The following is an 18,539-nucleotide window of genomic DNA, read 5'->3' as shown; positions in this document are numbered from 1 at the left end:
CGTACAAAATTGTATCGTCATTAACTACTATACGATTGATTGGAAAGTGGTTGTTTTATGTTGTAAATATAACATTAGATCAGAAAAGGCATAAACATAAAATTATTAATAGAAAATTGTACATGAATTGTGACAATGTGAAATAAATGAAAGATTCAGTAATGCCAATAATTTTTTATTTATTTATTGGAATTGCCAAAATTGTAATACGGGGTATTCCGAAGTTATGAAAGAAAAAATATGATCAGTGAAAAAAATAGTTTCTTTCCTATTTTTGTAGTCGTTTGAAGTAACTTTGTACAATTCTAAGTTTCAATACGATTGAGGTTTGTTCAGAGATTTGACTTATATGTGCGAAGGGAAAAACTGCCATTGATATTCATCGCTAACTTATATTTGTAAATGGTGTTGCATTTTTATGGTGAAAAAATAAATGTTGGCTTGTAGGCCAAAAATAATACAAGCGCCATAATTCTATGACGATAACATTTAGAAACTCGTTCCCAAGCTGATATTGATAAATACACTAAGGTCCATAGTAAATATATTAAAAATAAAAAAGATGCTGCTGAACTACTATATAAAATAATTAATTGTATACAATAAGATAAAAATATTTAAAGGGGCATTTTTTTATTTTTATTTTATTATTCTAGATTTTTTATTTTACTGTCTTTTAATTTTTACAATTTTAAATAGAAGGTAGAGGATAATTATGTTGGCATGCGGGAAGCTAACGTCTTAATATTGGACAAGCTATATTATAATTTTTGGTAAGCAACCAAGAATTTTATTAATATCATTGAAAATGTATTATTATTTATATTTCATATTTTAGGCTAAATATTAAAATTACAAAAAAAAAATTATATTTTATCTATTTTAAATTTTATTTATTTGTAATAAATAAAAATAATAAACTTAAAAAAAAATCTTGTACAAGTTAATAATGTAACTTAACAATAAATTAAATTTAAATTTACAAACCTAGTAAAAATATATAAATAATTTTATTTATTTTAAAATAATGTATTAACATTAATAGCAATATTTTTTGTATTTTATATTTATTATCTATGATATTTTATTAAATATTTACTTTAAATTTAATATTTAATTTTTACCGATTAATTAAATATATTTGGACATGGGCAATATTGTGGCCAAAACCATTACTCCCGCCCATCGCTTAGCCAGCGGCTGTCCAAACGCGCATTACACCGTATTCCGCCGTTGTGACAATACTGTCAATCAAAAGTGATCAGTTGCCAAAGTTTTTGTGATTTTGAGTAATAACCGAGTGCTGACATGTATCACCAACATCAACCCTTGCTGCCTGAGGTTGGACAGGAGATAGAAATTCAGGATTTTGCGCCCGACGCCATTGATGCCGTGGCCCTTGACATGCCGCATTACTCGCGTCAACAGCGACACAATCGGCATTTTCGTCGGATACAGACTCACGGAGACGAGCGGCCCATCTTTCAAGAGACACGCCGATCAAGAGAAGAAATTCAAGATGATGAAATATCGTCTTCGGATCTGCCCGCGATAGACACGGACGCGAGCAACAATCAGCTGGTGATCTTCGTTGAGCCTGACGACGAGCAATGCGTCAGTAATTCGGAGCCAGATCTCAATTTGTTGGTGAACGAGTTCGACATGGACCTCGGTGGAGACAACGTGCTAAACGCCGAAGTGCAGATCACCATTTTAATTATTCTACCTTCTGGTCATTCGTGGAAAAAAGTGATCCTTTTGAACAGAGCAGCAACAGTACGAGAAGTGTTGCAGAAACTGCAGGTTCCCGGAGCTGGTTTACCAGACATTGTGTTCGGTTATGCTCCCGAAAGAGGATTTGACTTCATAGTGTTTGTTGGTTCTGTATTGCAATGCATAAACTTGGTAGGAAATGACTTTATGTGAAATAAGTGATTAATAAAAATACGTCTACATAGCAACTGAATTGTGATTTCAAAGCTTATTGTGATATTAACGTCAAATTTTATTTGTTACTTATTATTTTACCACGTTAATTGTGAACAGTTACCATTTTTGTTATTAAAATATTTTTTTTAAAAAGCTAATCACGTAAATTAATATTCATTCGAATTTATTAAGATTTCAAACAACTATGTCGCTTTTTGTTTAATATTAAATAAAAAGTTAAAAATAGAAATTGTGATATTAGTTATAAATTGTATTTACCTATTACGTTTAAATGTATTTTCTTATAGTGTATTAATGTGATAAATTTATATTTGTACTAATTTTGTAAAATAATCTTTATAAAACCAACAAATAAATTTAAGATTGAAAGTGTCCATGTCATTTTTTTATTTTTATAACATCAAACAACTAACAATTTATGAATAAATTAAAGAAATAGATATAATTTTTGATATCATCGCTAAGGGCAGTAATTTTAAATATTATTCAAAAACTATCTATAGATTTTGAGTCAACGACATGAACATTTAAGAAGACGTGGTAATTCAACTGATACATCTACGATCAAAGAAGAAGAAAATATTTGTCTTTCAATGTATGCCGATGATACGGCGATAATGAGTAGCTCTTACGGTCTTAAGCCTATTTCAATAAAATTGCAAAAATCCTTAACTCTCTTAAGTAATTATTTCAAAAAGTGGAAAATAAAATTAAATCAGGACAAAACGGAGGCTATAATTTTTACAACTCGAAGACAACCTTTGCCCCCGACTATTATAAGCGAGCAGGGAAAGTGTATAGAATGGAAGGCGAGCGTTAAGTACCTCGGAATTCACCTGGACTCCAAGCTTAAATTTAATAAACATATAACCGAACTTAAATCTAAAGGGCTCGCAGCCATTGCGGCGTTAAAACCAATTTTTAATCGAAAAAGTGCGCTAAATACTAAAAATAAAATTCTATTATATAAGCAATTAATCAGACCGGCAATGACTTACGCCTGCCCAGTGTGGAGTAATACGTGTAATACTAACTTTTCTAAGCTACAAGTTGTTCAAAATAAAGCTATAAAAATAATTTATAATACACCTTTTTATACTAACCTCAAAAAACTTCATAATAAATATTTAATTCCAACTATTAAAGAACATGTTCACCACCATACTAATAATTATTATAAAAAAATACCGCGAAATCATACTAACCCGTTAATCTCAAGAATCGGTGATTACGACAAAAACAAACTCAAATTTAAATATAAACACAAAATGCCAAAGCACATCTTGCTCTGACGCATAAATTTTATCTATTAATTTAACAGCTCCAGGTCCACGAGTTTTATATTAAAAATATATATTTATAATTTAAATTTTTTTTTTTTTTTTTTTGTTAAAGGTGTTTATGTACTTTGACCTAAACTTAACGTATTTTATGTTCTTTTATTATTCTTATTTTTGTAATTCCTCTTAATTTAGCTAATCAATCGTAAATTGTGATAATGGTAATTAACCAGCAACCAATGAAATGTAAATATATATGTTTATAAAAATGTATTATTTAATTATGTAATAAACAAAAATTAAAAAAAAAAAAAAAGAAGAAAATATACAAAACTGTGGTATCTTCAAGATATAATTTTAAGGAACATGTGTTATATTTACACAGACTTAAACGGAAGTAGGATAAAAGTGAATTAAATTTAGGATTTACAAATTTTATATTTAGTACGATAAACGCCATTTTATTACATATAAAAATTAAATGGCTATTTAGGGCTTCTATAAACTTCGATATGAGTTATTGCTCTTTTTTAAGGCTTAAGAAAATTAGACAAATTTAATTTAATTCCTAACAAATCCTTTATCGTTGATAAATCTGGCGTATCTAGCAGATATTTTTACAAAGTACAATTACATTTTTTTATCAGTGCGTTCGCAGTGTGTGCTTGTGTATGTCGTGTAATTAGCTAAGATTGTGGTAATCAACCCCTTTGGTGCTGAAAACAACAATGTAAATACACGTATGTTATCGTAAAATAATAAATAAGCAAAATATATGGTATTAATAGAATATAAACATAGAAGAATATTGTCACATAGCAAAATGTGACATTATCGGTCTTAATAACGCCTGAAGCGAGGAATTGAAAATATAAATTAATGCTTTTAGGTCTAGACTCTAGAGCAGTGGTTCTTAACCGGTGCACTGCGGTGCACCAGTGCACCGCCAGCTTATTGCAAGTGCACCGCGAGAAAATTGGTAAAAACAAAAAATCCGCAAAATAATAAAATCTTAATGTTTCAATCAATTTATATTTTATTATAGTCGTGATACCCCACAATGGATAAATTTATTACCAAACGAAATTGTGAATCAGACCAAAACATTAATGACACTGGGAGTACAAGTGGAAGAAGTAGTGACGATGTTACTAGACATCATACGTCTCATACAAAAGAAAATATATCCAGTAAAATAAAAAAAAATAATGGACAATATTCTGAAGAATATTTACGTTTCAGTTTTACTAGCATCAATGAGGAAGGATATCACATTCCACTATGTGTTGTATGTGGAGAAAAACTGTCCAATAGCGCGATGTATACTGACAAGTTAAATCGCCACTTCACTACGAAGCACGCCGATTTTGCATCAAAAAGTAAAGATTACTTTAAAAGATTGTTAAGCATGCAAAATAAACAAGCGAAATATTTTGAAAAAACTGTTAAAATTTCCGATAAGGCACAACTGGATTCATACAAGATTGCTGAATTGATTGCTGTACAATTAAAACCACATACTATAGCAGAGTCTCTAATTTTACCTGCATATTGTGAATTAGGAAAAATTATGTTTGGTGATAAAACAAAAAGGAAATTATGAAAATTTCTCTTTCAAACGATACAATAAAAAAAATAATTAAATATGTCGGATGATATTGAGAAAACAGTTAACGATAAACTTTCCAAGCGATATTTTGTTTTACAAGTCGACGAATCTACTGACATTAGCGGTAAGGCACAAATACTAAGATTCGTTCGTTTCATAAATGAAAACAAAATAGTGAATCAATATCAATGCTGCAAAGAACTTACCAAGCATACGACAGGACAAGATGTTTTTGATCTTATTTATTCATATTTAGAACAATTTAAAATATCATGGGAGTTATGTGTAGGAATTTGTATGGATGGTGCTCCTTCAATGGTAGGCTCATTTAAAGGATTTGTAACCCTTGCAAAGACAAGAAAACCTAATATTATATCTACGCCCTGTTTTTTACATAGAGAATCTTTAGTTTCGAAAACATTACCAGCAGCACTAAAACCTGTACTAGATCAAGTTGTAAATATAGTGAATTTCATAAAATCAACACGCATGTTTAAAAAACTTTGCATTTCTATGGAAGCTATGTTCGAGTGTTGCTTTTTTACACTGAAGTCAGGTGGTTATCTAAGGGTAAAGTTTTATGCCGATTCATAGAACTTAAGAATGAATTGTTAATCTTTTTTCGAAATGAAGGTATGGATGATTTTGTAAAATGTCTTCAGAATAATGATTAGTATGCTAAAGTTACATATTTAGCAGATATTTTTAATTACTTAAATAACGTTAACACAAGTATTCAAGGAAAAATTCATGAAATCCATTGACAAATTGACAGGATTTCGGAAAAAAATAACTCTATGGAAAAATCGAATAATAAAAAAGTAGATATGTTTTCTTCACTTAACGAAAACATTCCCGAGTGAGTTATTTCCGCAATAATAGAACATTTAACTTTATTGGAAGAAAAGATTGCACATTATTTTTTATTCTTAAATATAGAAATTTATGACCGGATACGAAATCATCAAATTAGTTTCCTTGTCGACTGATCGTACTCTAAAAATTAAATTTTCCGAAATAACTATGAAGAATTGTTGGTTTACTGTCCAAGAGGATTATTCAGATCTTTACACGAAGGCACTGAAAATTTTGTTACAGTTTTCAACATCATATTTGTGTGAGCTTGGTTTCTCAACAACAACTAATATGAAAACTAAAAACCGAGAAAAACAGAAAAAAATTTAAACGAAGAATTCAGGGTAACTACATAAAATATTCGACCTAATATTTCTAATATCTGCAAAAGCCCAGGTATCACATTAATCAATTTTTGATCGCTCATATAAATTCCAATATTTTAAGCAGGAACGTCATTTTGGGTAAACAAAGGGAGGAAAATGCACCACTTAGATTTGCCATCCAAAGAGCACCTTTAAATATTAATACAAATATTTTTAATAAAACACGAAATTAAAAATTGGTTCTAGGGCAAAATTAATAACTAAAATTATTTTCAATATTAAACGCTTTTTATATAATTTAATTTAAAAAAATATGTAAAAAATTTGTATGTAAAATTTTGTTTGTAACTATTATTATTTTTAAATATGTAATAAAAATTATGTCCACATATTTTTTTCGACCTCTTAATTCTGGTGCACCGTCACTTTTTCCCATGATCAAAAGTGCACCGTGACTTTGAAAAGGTTAAGAACCACTTCTCTAGAGGAAATGTAAATAATGCATTTGACGTAATGAACAATCATAAAATAGAAATTTGAAGGCTTACCAACAATAGGAGAATATTAAATACACTTGTATAATAAAAACACTCTATCAGTACGCTTTTAATGGCTAGAAAAACTACCAAATATAACTGAAATAAAACTGTAACGGGTTTCCTAAATGGAATAAAGCAACAGCTTCGGCATTAAGAAATAAATTATAATATTAAGTATTTTTTTCTGTTAATGTTAAATATTATATATACATATGTCTAGTTAAAATTTGTTTGATGTAAAAATCAGCTATTAAGCTAAATAAATTAATAAAAAATAATTAATATAATAAAAACACTCTATCAGTACGCTTTTAATGGCTAGAAAAACTACCAAATATAACTGAAATAAAACTGTAACGGGTTTCCTAAATGGAATAAAGCAACAGCTTCGGCATTAAGAAATAAATTATAATATTAAGTATTTTTTTCTGTTAATGTTAAATATTATATATACATATGTCTAGTTAAAATTTGTTTGATGTAAAAATCAGCTATTAAGCTAAATAAATTAATAAAAAATAAATAAAGTATGCACCAGACAATGCGTCTTCCAGCGTAAAAACCATTTTTGTGAAATACTTCTTTGCATTAAAGTCCTTTAAAATGTGTTTATTTTACTAATTCAAGGAGTGAACATGTTTGTTGGTCGAATAAACAAGTGACGCAAGAGGCCAACCAATTTATACATTTTTATAATTCGCCGGAGACGTCTCGAATCAATATTATGAGAAGTCTGACACTTACCAAGTTTCCATACAATTTTGCGATTCGAGCTTTCCGGCGTCTATTTCGGCTGCAAAGTCACATTTATTCGGCCATAAAACCCAAAAATGTGTTCGAGGGTCAATATTGAACACTGAGTACAAGAAAAAAGAAGCGACTGAAACTTGGGCAAAAAATAATTCATGAAAACAGAAGCTAATCTGACAGCATATTTTATAAACCATCTAAATTTTTCCATCGATATTTAACGCTTTTAGTGTTAATAAATATACAGGTTGCAGAATGATTGATAATTTGGTTTTGGCAACTTTTGTAATATTATATGCAAAAGAACGCCCCCCTGTCTATATAAATTCTCATCAACTCGTATCGTTGATGGTTTTCAGTTTCAATTGTAAAATAAAATTTAATCCGTTTATTTTTAACGTTAGCTCGGTTAAAAATGCTAATTTTAAATGGCATTTATATTTCTAAAAATCGGTCGTATTATTGTCCTTTCTCTAAATTCAAAAATGGCTTATAAAATGTTTTTTAGGGGTTATAACAACAGACAGAAACTATAGTAATATTATTTTCAATTATTAGATGTCGCTGTGAAAGGCGGATCGTATTTTTATTTATGTAGGTCGGTTTACCTCAAGCATAAGAATTGCGCGCGGCTTTGCGTAATTAATTGGATTAGAAAAGCGCGAGCGGAGTATCGAAAATAAATACCTGAGAATACACTAGCCAGGGCCGCAATCATGAAGCTGACGACGACACCAGGGCCGGCCACGTTTCGGGCGACCATTCCGCTCACCAAGTACATGCCGGTGCCCACGCAGGAACCCACTCCCAGGGAGGTCAAATCCAGCGTTGTAAGGCATTTCTGAAACAAACAAAAAGAGCTGAGTGCAAACAATCGGATACTGTCATATAAACGAGGTGGGGACGTGGGCGGGGATGTTTGCGAGGAAGACATATGACAATGATAAAACAGAGGCGCGTCGTTGACAGATATTGAAAAGGCGATCGACATACTGTGGTGTTGTTACTATTTCAAAAATTGATACACTAGAATGCAATAAATACGACAAATATTAATTTATAACAGAAAACAAATATAAAAAAATGAAACACAACCATCAATTATTTTTTTTAAATAATCAATAAATATTGATCAGAAATTTAAATTTAATTTTAAAAGCTTTTAGGTAGAGAATGTGATTTAAATACGAAAGCGAACACAAACAATATCATAAATATTAATTTTTATATATGATTTTGCCTTAAAATAAAACGATTTAAAACTCAAATAAATACCATGTCTTTTAATGGTTTAATTTTTTTCGTTGGCGTACTTCGCGCACTTCATCAATTATTTTCGAATAATTTACCGAAATAATGTGTTATTTATATTTCGGCTTAATTTGTTTTAAATTACCTTTTGAAATATTCATGTTTTAAAAAAAAAGCTATTTATGTAATTCTTAATTTTTTTTACCATTATGTTTTTCAAACTCAAAATTTATTTTTTGCGTACTTTGAAACTAATCATGTAAAATTCAAAGGTTTAAACATTTACATGGAATAAAAATATAGTATTGAAAATATTTTTTTATACGGAAATTTCTGGAAAATTCAACGTTTGCAAATATTAGTGTATAGAATATTCGCTGTATGGAAAATTTCCTGAACCGATTATTGTATAATAATTTTTCAATCGATTTATGTAATTGATTATCACGAAAACGAAAATTATACAGATTCAACATAAAAAATAATGAGATACGAATTATAATTTGTGAATATCCAGAATAAAAATAACGCGCGCCCATCAAAACACTTTTACCTATTTTATATCGGATCAGAGAACTAAAAACGTCCTATGAACCCTAGAACATATTTTTTAATGTTGAATTCCGAGCGATCTACAATAGAACAACCTTACAACACTAGCACAATACTTTTTAAACTTCTGTCTAACATATTTAATATTACTATCCTAAAATAATCAGTGCTAATGAAATTAATCAATGATCTCTTTTCGAAACCTTTAGCGAAAAGTAACAATTTAATTTCGACTCAAGTCATTTATTCTAGTATCAAAAACGTAGTGTTTCCTTTTCCTTGTAATTTATGATTAATTAGCTGCCTTCTGTCAATTCCGAATATTAAACATTATTTTTTTTCGAGGAATATTTAATTTCATTTAGACAAGAAGCAAATCGCTTAAAGGCCAACGCACTTAGTTGCGAAAGAGAAGGACTTGCTATTTGCTACATATTTAAATTAAAAACTCTTTAAATTGACGATGGTGGAGCGTTTTTGCTACTAATCTTAATTACCAATTCCGTAACTTTCACAATTTACACTGAAAATGTGAGAGCACAAAGCGCTTCTTGGTGGAATACAATGAAACGTTAGGACTTCGTGAATATTTTTGCTTTTAAAATTAAAACAAATTTATTTTTCACACCTGTTATACTTTTGCCTCATCGGTTGTAATTAGCACAATTTTATTTAATAGATGGTGATTTTTTTCCATGCATTCAGAGACAGCTTTTACTATGTTCTCTCTGAGTGTATGGCACTTAAGTGGTAATAATGTTATGATCAAGATGTTATATAGCGCATTTAAGCTGTATCCTTTATGTCGCACCACATATAATATACAAAAAATAAAAATATAAACTTTTATTTGTAATAAATTGAAAATTGATTTTTTAAGTACAGAATTTTTAGCGTTTATCTTTTAATTACACTACTGGTTTTTAATTATATACAAGAAAATATAAAATGAGAATTTATTTCATTGAAATATAATAAAAAACATATTTACGTATTATACATGATGGTAGATTAAATTTGCACAGTAACGATACAAAACCACTGAAAACATATCCTCGTTTAGTCGATTATGTGAAACTCTTTAGAGAGGGTATTTGGTTATTTTCATAAAACGAACGTATGTAACGCATTAAAACAATTATACAGATAAAATTAAACCTATAAGCCCAGTTAATTACACGTAGATTACTTCGAATTATAAAATACAATATGAAATGTACACATGCATGAGATTGTTTGTAACTTTATACGTGGAATTTAGCATTATGTATTAAACTGGTAGATTAATCGTTATGCCTTTTCATTATATCTAATCGAACCTATAAACGATATAAAAAAATATTAAAACAATTCAGGACACGCCTATATATTTAATAATTTATTAATAAAAATGTATTTTTATTCTATATTATAAAATATAAATTATTAAATATACATTTTTATGACTCCTCCAATGAATGAACAACCCCGACAAAAAATAAGGAAAATTTAAAAAAATACGATTCGGTGCGTATTTTGTATGTGACCGTTCAAAGACTTATTCACAGTATATATTGTGTATAAAATATGTATAATATATCAATGGAGAAATTGCAATTTTGCTATGATGAATTGGGAAAACGTTCGAAATTACGGACGTGTTGTGAAATACAAAAAAAAAGGTTTTGAATGATTCGTGTGAAGTTTTACGTTTTATGACCAGAGATCGTAAATTTTTTTGCATGTCTTTTTAACGATTGAGCATAATTGGCTTGCGCGTTTGCTGTGTTTAAAGCGGACGGTTGTGGAGAGATAAAGCTTGAACAAAAAATTAATTAAATTATGCTCTTCGGTAAATTGGAAGTTTTCGTCGATTGACTGGAAATGAAGGCAATTTATACCGAGTAGTTTTTTTTAATATACATATATCCTAATCCTTGAATTTTCGCTTATCATCGAATCCTCAACCCGGTACTACCGTTTTATATTATTATAAAGCTTAATATAATTGTCATTATTTTGTAATCAAAAGTAGCTCTAGACACCATAAAGCATACCCGTTCTGAGAAAAAAAAATCTGCCATTTGCCTCTTACTGAGCATTCCCCTACGACGTAGACGCCACTGTTTTATTGATTTTGACATGGATCTATAACTTCTTAAAAGGGATAATTGATTTTTGCTTTCTCTTATTAAACACAATTTGATTTTGTCACACCTTTCGCCGTAAAATCGTGTCGTTGCCGTCGCAGCGGGAATTATCAGTTACTGCTCATATTTCAAGTAAGATATTATGTTAAACTTTCTAGCATATCGTTTATAAATTATAAGACACGTCATTTAATATCGTAAATTCGTACTAAAACGTTCATCGAAGCGTTTTAAATAATACTATATACGTGAAATATATAAATTTTAGGTTAGGTCTGCTAAGTTATGTCGCTTTTAGTGAGGTGCCCACTATTACTTTTGACAATACAGTGCTGTAAAAGATTTAAATACTCAGTAAAAGCATGATTTACTGATTTTAAAATTATTTCAGGTTTCATTAACAAATATTTTTTCATTTTAGTGCTATTGCAAAAATTGTCTCAAGCAAAAGGGAAATTTTAATTAAAGAAATGTTATTTTAATGTTACATTTTATTTTTTAATTAAAAATAATGGCAAAACAAATATTTTGACCCTATATACTATTTTTTTAAATTTAAATGCACAAACCATTTTTTAATTTAAATAAGGAGAATGAAAAGGGGACTGAATCAAATTAAATTACATATTATTAAAATTTAATGGCCGTTCTAAAATCTGCTTTAGACCAACTGTCAAATCGCGCGCACGTGCGTTTGTTGACATTCGTGCGTCTGTTTTTAAAACGTAACTTTTGATATTCTACGCCTTTTTAAATCTAGGTATAAACCAAGTTTAACTAATCGTTTTAATTGCTGTCATTTAAGAGGATAGGATAGGATACACGTAAAAATGTTTCATCTCTAACCGTTAAAGATCAGATATTGAATGATGCAAAAAGTATAAACATTTTCTGGATTTCATATTATTTATTATAATTGCAAGAATCAGACATTTGTGTGATTTTTCTGATCATTAGTAGGTATTTTGCATATTGGAACATAAATACTATAACAACATTATGATTATACAGTACCTGGCCATATTATTAGACCCAAGCGAAAAACATAAGTGTTTTATGTAAAGGCAGATCTTTGAACATTATCTTTATTATCTATGATTTTGTTAATTTTTACTGACATTACTGGAAAGTAATGGTTTAAATATATTAATAGTTTTCTGGCGTGAGAGTTTGTGTTTGAATATAATCAAAAAACTCGAGTTTGCGGTTAGTCTTCGAAACATGGTTTTAATCAACAATTTCTTAAATATAGCGGTAAATTTGCATGTACGAATAGGTGTGCATTATTAACCGATTTTAAATTTGATATATATATTTTTTTTTTATTTAAGATGGGGGAAACACTTTGATCTGTCACCGAATAAAGTTGGATAAATATCAGGACTTCTGATATTTCTTCTATCTCAATATGAGATTACAAAAACAGCCGTCTCGAAAAGTTCTGTGAAAAATATCAAGCAAAAATAGACTGGGTCACTTTAGATCTAAGAAGAAATGATCCATGTAGAAAGCGATGCATTACAATCCCTAGAATTGACAGGAAGATTCACGATATTTGTGTTGAAAACAGAAAATTACCAGTTCGTTTATTGACTAAAAACATTACCAGTATTGGTAGAATTGAAGTTGGTCACAAGCCGACCCGAAAATCAAAACTTACTCTGACAATGATTAAGAAGCGTCTTGCATGGGCTCATAAATGCATGAATTTCACTTTTGGGGATAGGAGAACTGTTTTGATGCCAACTAAGTATGTTACGAATTAAATAATCCCTCTTTAAAACATATTTTTTATTTGAAGGTGTGCTTCTCAGATGAGTCCGTGTTTCAAGTTTTGACGGAGAAAACAAAATTTGCGCAACGAAGCATTAGTTTGTGATAACTACGCGGGATTTTAAAAACTGCTGCGGTGCCGCGCACGTATGCATCTTAGAGGGTACGTTGATTGTGTTCATACTAAGTACCCACATTCAATGATGATTCGGTTAGTAAATTCTAGGAAAGGAACAGACCGTCTTTATATAGACGAAAAGATGATGCGTCAAAATCAATACAAAAAGGTATTAGAGACACGCTTTATACTACAACTCGAAGTGGTTTCCTGGAGGCGAGTAACCGATATTCATGCACAATGGTGCTCCTTGTCATAAAGATTTTTAAAGCATCACGGCTTTTCTTCACGATTAATATTAGACATATCAAATATTAGAAGTATAGCCCCAAACTGCCATGTGAACCGGTTTTTTAATTTTAAAATAATTTTTATTATTTTTACAAAAATGGATAAAAAACGTTAACATAGATAAGGTATTTTGACACACTTGGAATGAAACAACCGAAATGCTACGATATTGCCTTTAGATGCAATTATTTTCCTATATAACTTTTACTCATGTCTATATAATTTTAACGACGCTCTATCACCGTAGGGTACATACAAATCAAATGCTTACATTCAACGTCTTGGGACAATTATATGTAAGAATATAATGCTATTAACTATTGTATAATATAAAGCTGATACTATTTTTAATTATTTTTCAGAAACCATGATAATTTTAATGTATTACAAATGAAAAAACTCACATATCGGTCTCGGAGCCCGTCGATGGAACTCAAAATTTGAAGATCTCATTATGAAGATTGTTTCACAATTGTTTATATAGTTTAGTCTTTATTTATATTGTTTAATTGCTATCCATTCGAGAGCTATCCATTTCATCATTATTCATAATTGAGAAAGAGATACAAATTTGGGTTTACGTCCTTACTATTAGCTCTAAAGCGTACAATACGAATATACGTTCAATATACTTATCATTACTCCAATTTATATTTCGATCAAATTTATAGAAATTAAATTCATTACTATATTTTTTATATTTATCAATCAATCCGAATAATGATTAGTATATCGAATGTATATCCGTATCATAGCTAATAGTAGGAACACAAACCCAGACTTGCCACCTCTCTTAATTATGAATAATGCTGAAATGGATAGCTCTCGAACTGAGTGCGTTAACGCAAATAGAGTATCATTAATTTGCAATCCGAATATTTATATTCAATCAAATTGAACAACGTACATGAAAAATTAATGCAAATTATTTTTATTAACAAATGTCACTAATTTAATTTCTGTCGGCCATCTTGTTTTATATTTAAATACTGATTTTTCATTGGTCGACAGTCAGAGCCTTCGATCAAAAACAAAAGAATTCAATAACTGGGACTTTTTAATTATTATAATTAAATATTTTTGTTTTAAACTGTATTATTATAAACGATTTACAGAGTAGCAAATTGTTTCAAATTTGAAGCGAACAATTATATATTAGATTTTTATACAATAATCATTTAGCTAAAAAAATATTTAATAAACAAACAACCGTTTTACTAGAGTTCGATTTTAGAACCACAACCCTTTACTTGTACTGTACACATTTAAGCTGAACTGCAAGATCATATAGCGATAATCCAGGGTTTTCAAACTTTATGCTCTACCCCCTTATTTAGCGATAATCTTGAATTTTGGTGTGACTTTAGAAAACCAACGGAAATTGAGCTTGCACATTGCAGAGACACAGCAGATCGATAAAGATCTGCTGTGTGTAGCATATTAATTAAAAATATGTTAGTAATAATACATATTTTTATAAATTTCCCCTAATATAAATTATTTTTAAAACACAAAGTTAATTTATTATTACTAATACGTTCAAAATGTGCCACAAATTTACCGACTTCCTAATAAATTGAAAATACAAAATTTTATGTTTAGATACATATTTTATCGATCGTGCTTAGAAATTTAATAACAATATCAAAATCTTACATACAGAATTAGTGCATGAGCTACATCCAATCACGCGTGATTTGTGTGATCATAAGGTTATAGTGTTTACAAGAGTAAAAGCATTTGAAAAAAGTAAACAGGTAATAAAAATATAATGAATTTAACTTAAAAAAAAATCAAATCCAATCTGATTATAATAATAAATCAAAGAGAAGTTCACGGATAACAACCTATAGAAATTAACAATGCATAAATAAAATATAGTGAATATTTTACGAATCTTGCAAAACCCGAGAAAATCGAATAGCTATATTAATTAATACCAACTTTATTAGAGATTTGGTTCTGATGATTGATATTTAAAAATAAAGTATTATAATTTTCAATTTTGCTTGTAACATTTGTATAGTTAATGGATTATATGTAGTTAATGTGCATTGTATAATTAATCGTGTATTATAAAATAATTGGACGTTACTAGGAACGTTGGATTCATTCCAGAAATTATTTATGAATATCATTTTCATATTATACGCGTAGTTTATGAACTATGTAATTTACAACTATGCACCTACTCTAACGAGAAATTGATTAACCAAGCTATGTGCAGTTTGTATGTGGAATTTAACACGGAACAGGTGACAATATGCCATAATTGCTAACCATCCGTCGATAATTTTGGATAAAGGTATTATTAATAAATTGAGAATTAAATCAACGAAAATAAATACAAATGTAAAATAATAGAGAAATATTTCCCAAATAATATATAATGTATTTTATGCTGTTGTTCATGGATCGACATTTAAGCATTGTCGTTATAAGTGACTTAATAAAAAGGGTGACAAGTCGTGCGTTTTTTTGCATGATACATGAATTGGGCCCGGTCGAAAAAACTCGGGTTTTCCCAAACCCTAATCGTGATGCATTAGGTTAACCGACCAAGTCAAAATGGTCTTAATTTGAATGAATAAATAAATAAATATATCGAATCCAGCAAAACTAATTATATATAATGTTACTCTTTATTTCCAATTAAACGGCGAGATTCCTTATTAAAATGCAAATCCACGCGTACTAAACGGGGAAAGAGTCCAAAAGACTTTCGCCAAAAGGAATATTAATTCTGGCTGTTAAGTGGGCGTCAAAGCCTTTTATTCCGCACTTTATTTAGAGGCGAGACCGAAAGTCTAGTCTCGAAAAGGTCAGAAGGGCGTAAAAGTATAAGATTGGACTTGGATTCTCTCGAATTAACCAAACACCATCGTAAGGATGAAATAAATTAATCAGGCAAGTGCCACCAAACGACTGTTATTTCTACCCTTAACTAAACTTGAACTTTTTCGTTTATTTTTAAAGTACAATAATTTTAAGAAGAGATGCGGTTTCAAAATTAAAATAAAAGCATTTTTCTGTATATTCGGTTTTTATCTTTATAATGTTATATCTATCGTTTTATATAATCTCTTTCTACATTTCAAATAAATGCTACTGCCCTTTTTGTAATAATTTTCTAGACTAAAATTAAACAATCAAAAGAGCCGATTTTACTACTACAGTAATGTGGTCTTAGCTTATATTAAAATAAACTAAGACCACAACACGAAAACTGTTTATTACTCAACAATCCAAAGTTAATTTTTGTAAACTATATGTTAAAAAATCGGCATTATTTCTGTGTACCCTTAATATTTTATATATAAATAGAGCTATAAGTTTTAAAGTTTAAAAACACAAAAAATATCATTTTACACAAGTACAAAGTTGGAAAGGGTAAAAAAATACTTTTATTACACAGTGCTGAATTTAGAACGAACGTCAATAATGTAATTTATTTTGACAAAACAATAACTAATTAATGATATATTAAAAAAAAATCAATATATGTAGATATAAGTGATATACTTAAATGAAAGTGATGCTAATTGATTTACTCAGACATAAGCTTATCACTTGAAATCAGTTTATTACCGTAATTTAATAAACTACTACTGATAAATTATCTAACTAATACTATTGAGTATAAACTATTCTCTGTTTAAGTAAAATTATTAATGAACAGTTTGCATTCCAAGAAAACCACCCGACGATAAAGCCACTTATAGTTTGCCGAAGCATATTTGCGCTAATTTTAATATGAAATAGTTTACTAGTAGAGAGCAATATTCTACAATATACATATACGAGGTGTGAGCAAAAAGTACGGTACGAACTATGTAATACGCTGGATCAAATTTGGATTAATCTTCTTTAAAGTACTCTCCTTGGCTAGGGATGCACTTATCACAACGTTGATTCCATGATTGGAATGCTTCTTTCAGAAGGGCCTTCAGTTGCTTCGTCGTGGCCCTCTCAATGTCGGGAATGATCGCAAAACAAAAGTCGCATGGTGCTAAATCCGGAGAGTAAGGTAGATGTAGACAGAGAGGAACCTATTTTTCGGCCAAAATTCGCAGTTCAGAAGCGAGATCTGGCACGATGCGTTGTCTTGATGAAGAAGGAAGCCATTGGCCGATTTTTTTAGTCTCTTTCTCCGTACATCGTTTCAAAAACGTTGCAGTATGTCCTTTTAATATTCTGAGTTTACAGTGAAGCCTTCACTATAAAAAAAAAACAATTAGCATGAAGTTGAGGTTCGACTTTGACTGACATGTCTTCTTAGGGCGAGGAGGGCCCCTTGCTTTCCATTGGGAACTCTGTACTTTCAACTCAGGGTCATAGCCATAAATTCCAGATCTACATTAAGATGATCCTTCAATTCCGTGCAAGCTGAAACACGATTTTCCTTCTGTTCGTCAGTCAAAAGTCTGGTAACAAAATTCGCACTCACTCGTCTCATTTGCAAATTATCAATTAATATGCTTTGCACGGACCCATACGAAATAATCAGTTCTTCGATAAGTTCTTGAATAGTCGAATGCCTGTTTGAACGAACCATTTTTGAGTTTTTGAGGGACCGTTGCCCGTCTTCAACCGACTCATTTTCGCTTTTAAATCGCTCATACTACTTGTAAACAGTATTCAGAGTTACCACATGATTTTAATATTTCATGAGCTGTTGCAGACTTATGTTTCAGAAAAAAAATATAATCATGAAATCAGATTATTATTTATTCAATCGCAAGACGAATTGATGTTTTATTAAAAGGTATCGAATTCAGTTCGAAGTATCGAATTTCCAAGTTAAAATGTATTTCTCCGGCTTCGGATTGAAGTTGTGACACCAATGATACTGCACAACTTGCGTTTCTTAAGAGAGATAAATTCAAGCTTTAATGTTAATTAAGAATTTGTATTTTTAACTCTAACGGTGTAAATAGGAAGAACTACAAATATTGTGTTTTGTCGATTAAATATTCTGATAAAAAGGCTACGTAATATATAATTTTTCACTGTATTTTATCGTAAATTTCATTGGATCTCTGAAACTTAATCGTTAGTTCATAGTTTTCATAATTTTCTGTGTCTTTAATGGGCTTGTTATTATATTAACAAGCGT

At 29.8% G+C, this 18,539-nt stretch overlaps 1 protein-coding gene and 1 long non-coding RNA gene across 6 annotated transcripts in view; one reads left to right on the top strand and one right to left on the bottom strand.

Moving 5' to 3' along the window:
* Positions 1 to 18,539, bottom strand: part of LOC148234650 (solute carrier family 7 member 14) — a 169,421-nt gene that overhangs the window by 42,998 nt on the left and 107,884 nt on the right. For both annotated transcript variants that reach the window (XM_088185669.1, XM_088185668.1), the window contains exon 4: positions 7,997 to 8,150. In XM_088185669.1, coding sequence (XP_088041795.1) covers positions 7,997 to 8,150 — 154 coding nt within the window. The remainder of the gene's footprint in view (positions 1 to 7,996; positions 8,151 to 18,539) is intronic.
* LOC148234651 (uncharacterized) lies at positions 11,900 to 14,590 on the top strand. 4 transcript variants are annotated; one of them, XR_015809571.1, is made up of 6 exons: positions 11,928 to 12,495; positions 12,573 to 12,991; positions 13,056 to 13,177; positions 13,231 to 13,348; positions 13,671 to 13,719; positions 13,786 to 14,590. It is a non-coding gene; the product is annotated as an uncharacterized LOC148234651 (long non-coding RNA). The 4 variants fall into 4 exon arrangements; XR_015809570.1 differs by having other exon boundaries at positions 11,900 to 12,495; positions 12,573 to 13,177; XR_015809568.1 differs by having other exon boundaries at positions 11,900 to 12,495; positions 12,573 to 13,348.

This window comes from Plectrocnemia conspersa, unplaced genomic scaffold (assembly GCF_051122295.1).
Source record: "Plectrocnemia conspersa isolate PC_06_02 unplaced genomic scaffold, ASM5112229v1 ptg000005l, whole genome shotgun sequence".
Taxonomy (NCBI): domain Eukaryota; kingdom Metazoa; phylum Arthropoda; class Insecta; order Trichoptera; family Polycentropodidae; genus Plectrocnemia; species Plectrocnemia conspersa.
Note: the sequence above shows the minus strand (reverse complement) of the source record. Positions and strands in the feature narration are given on the sequence as shown.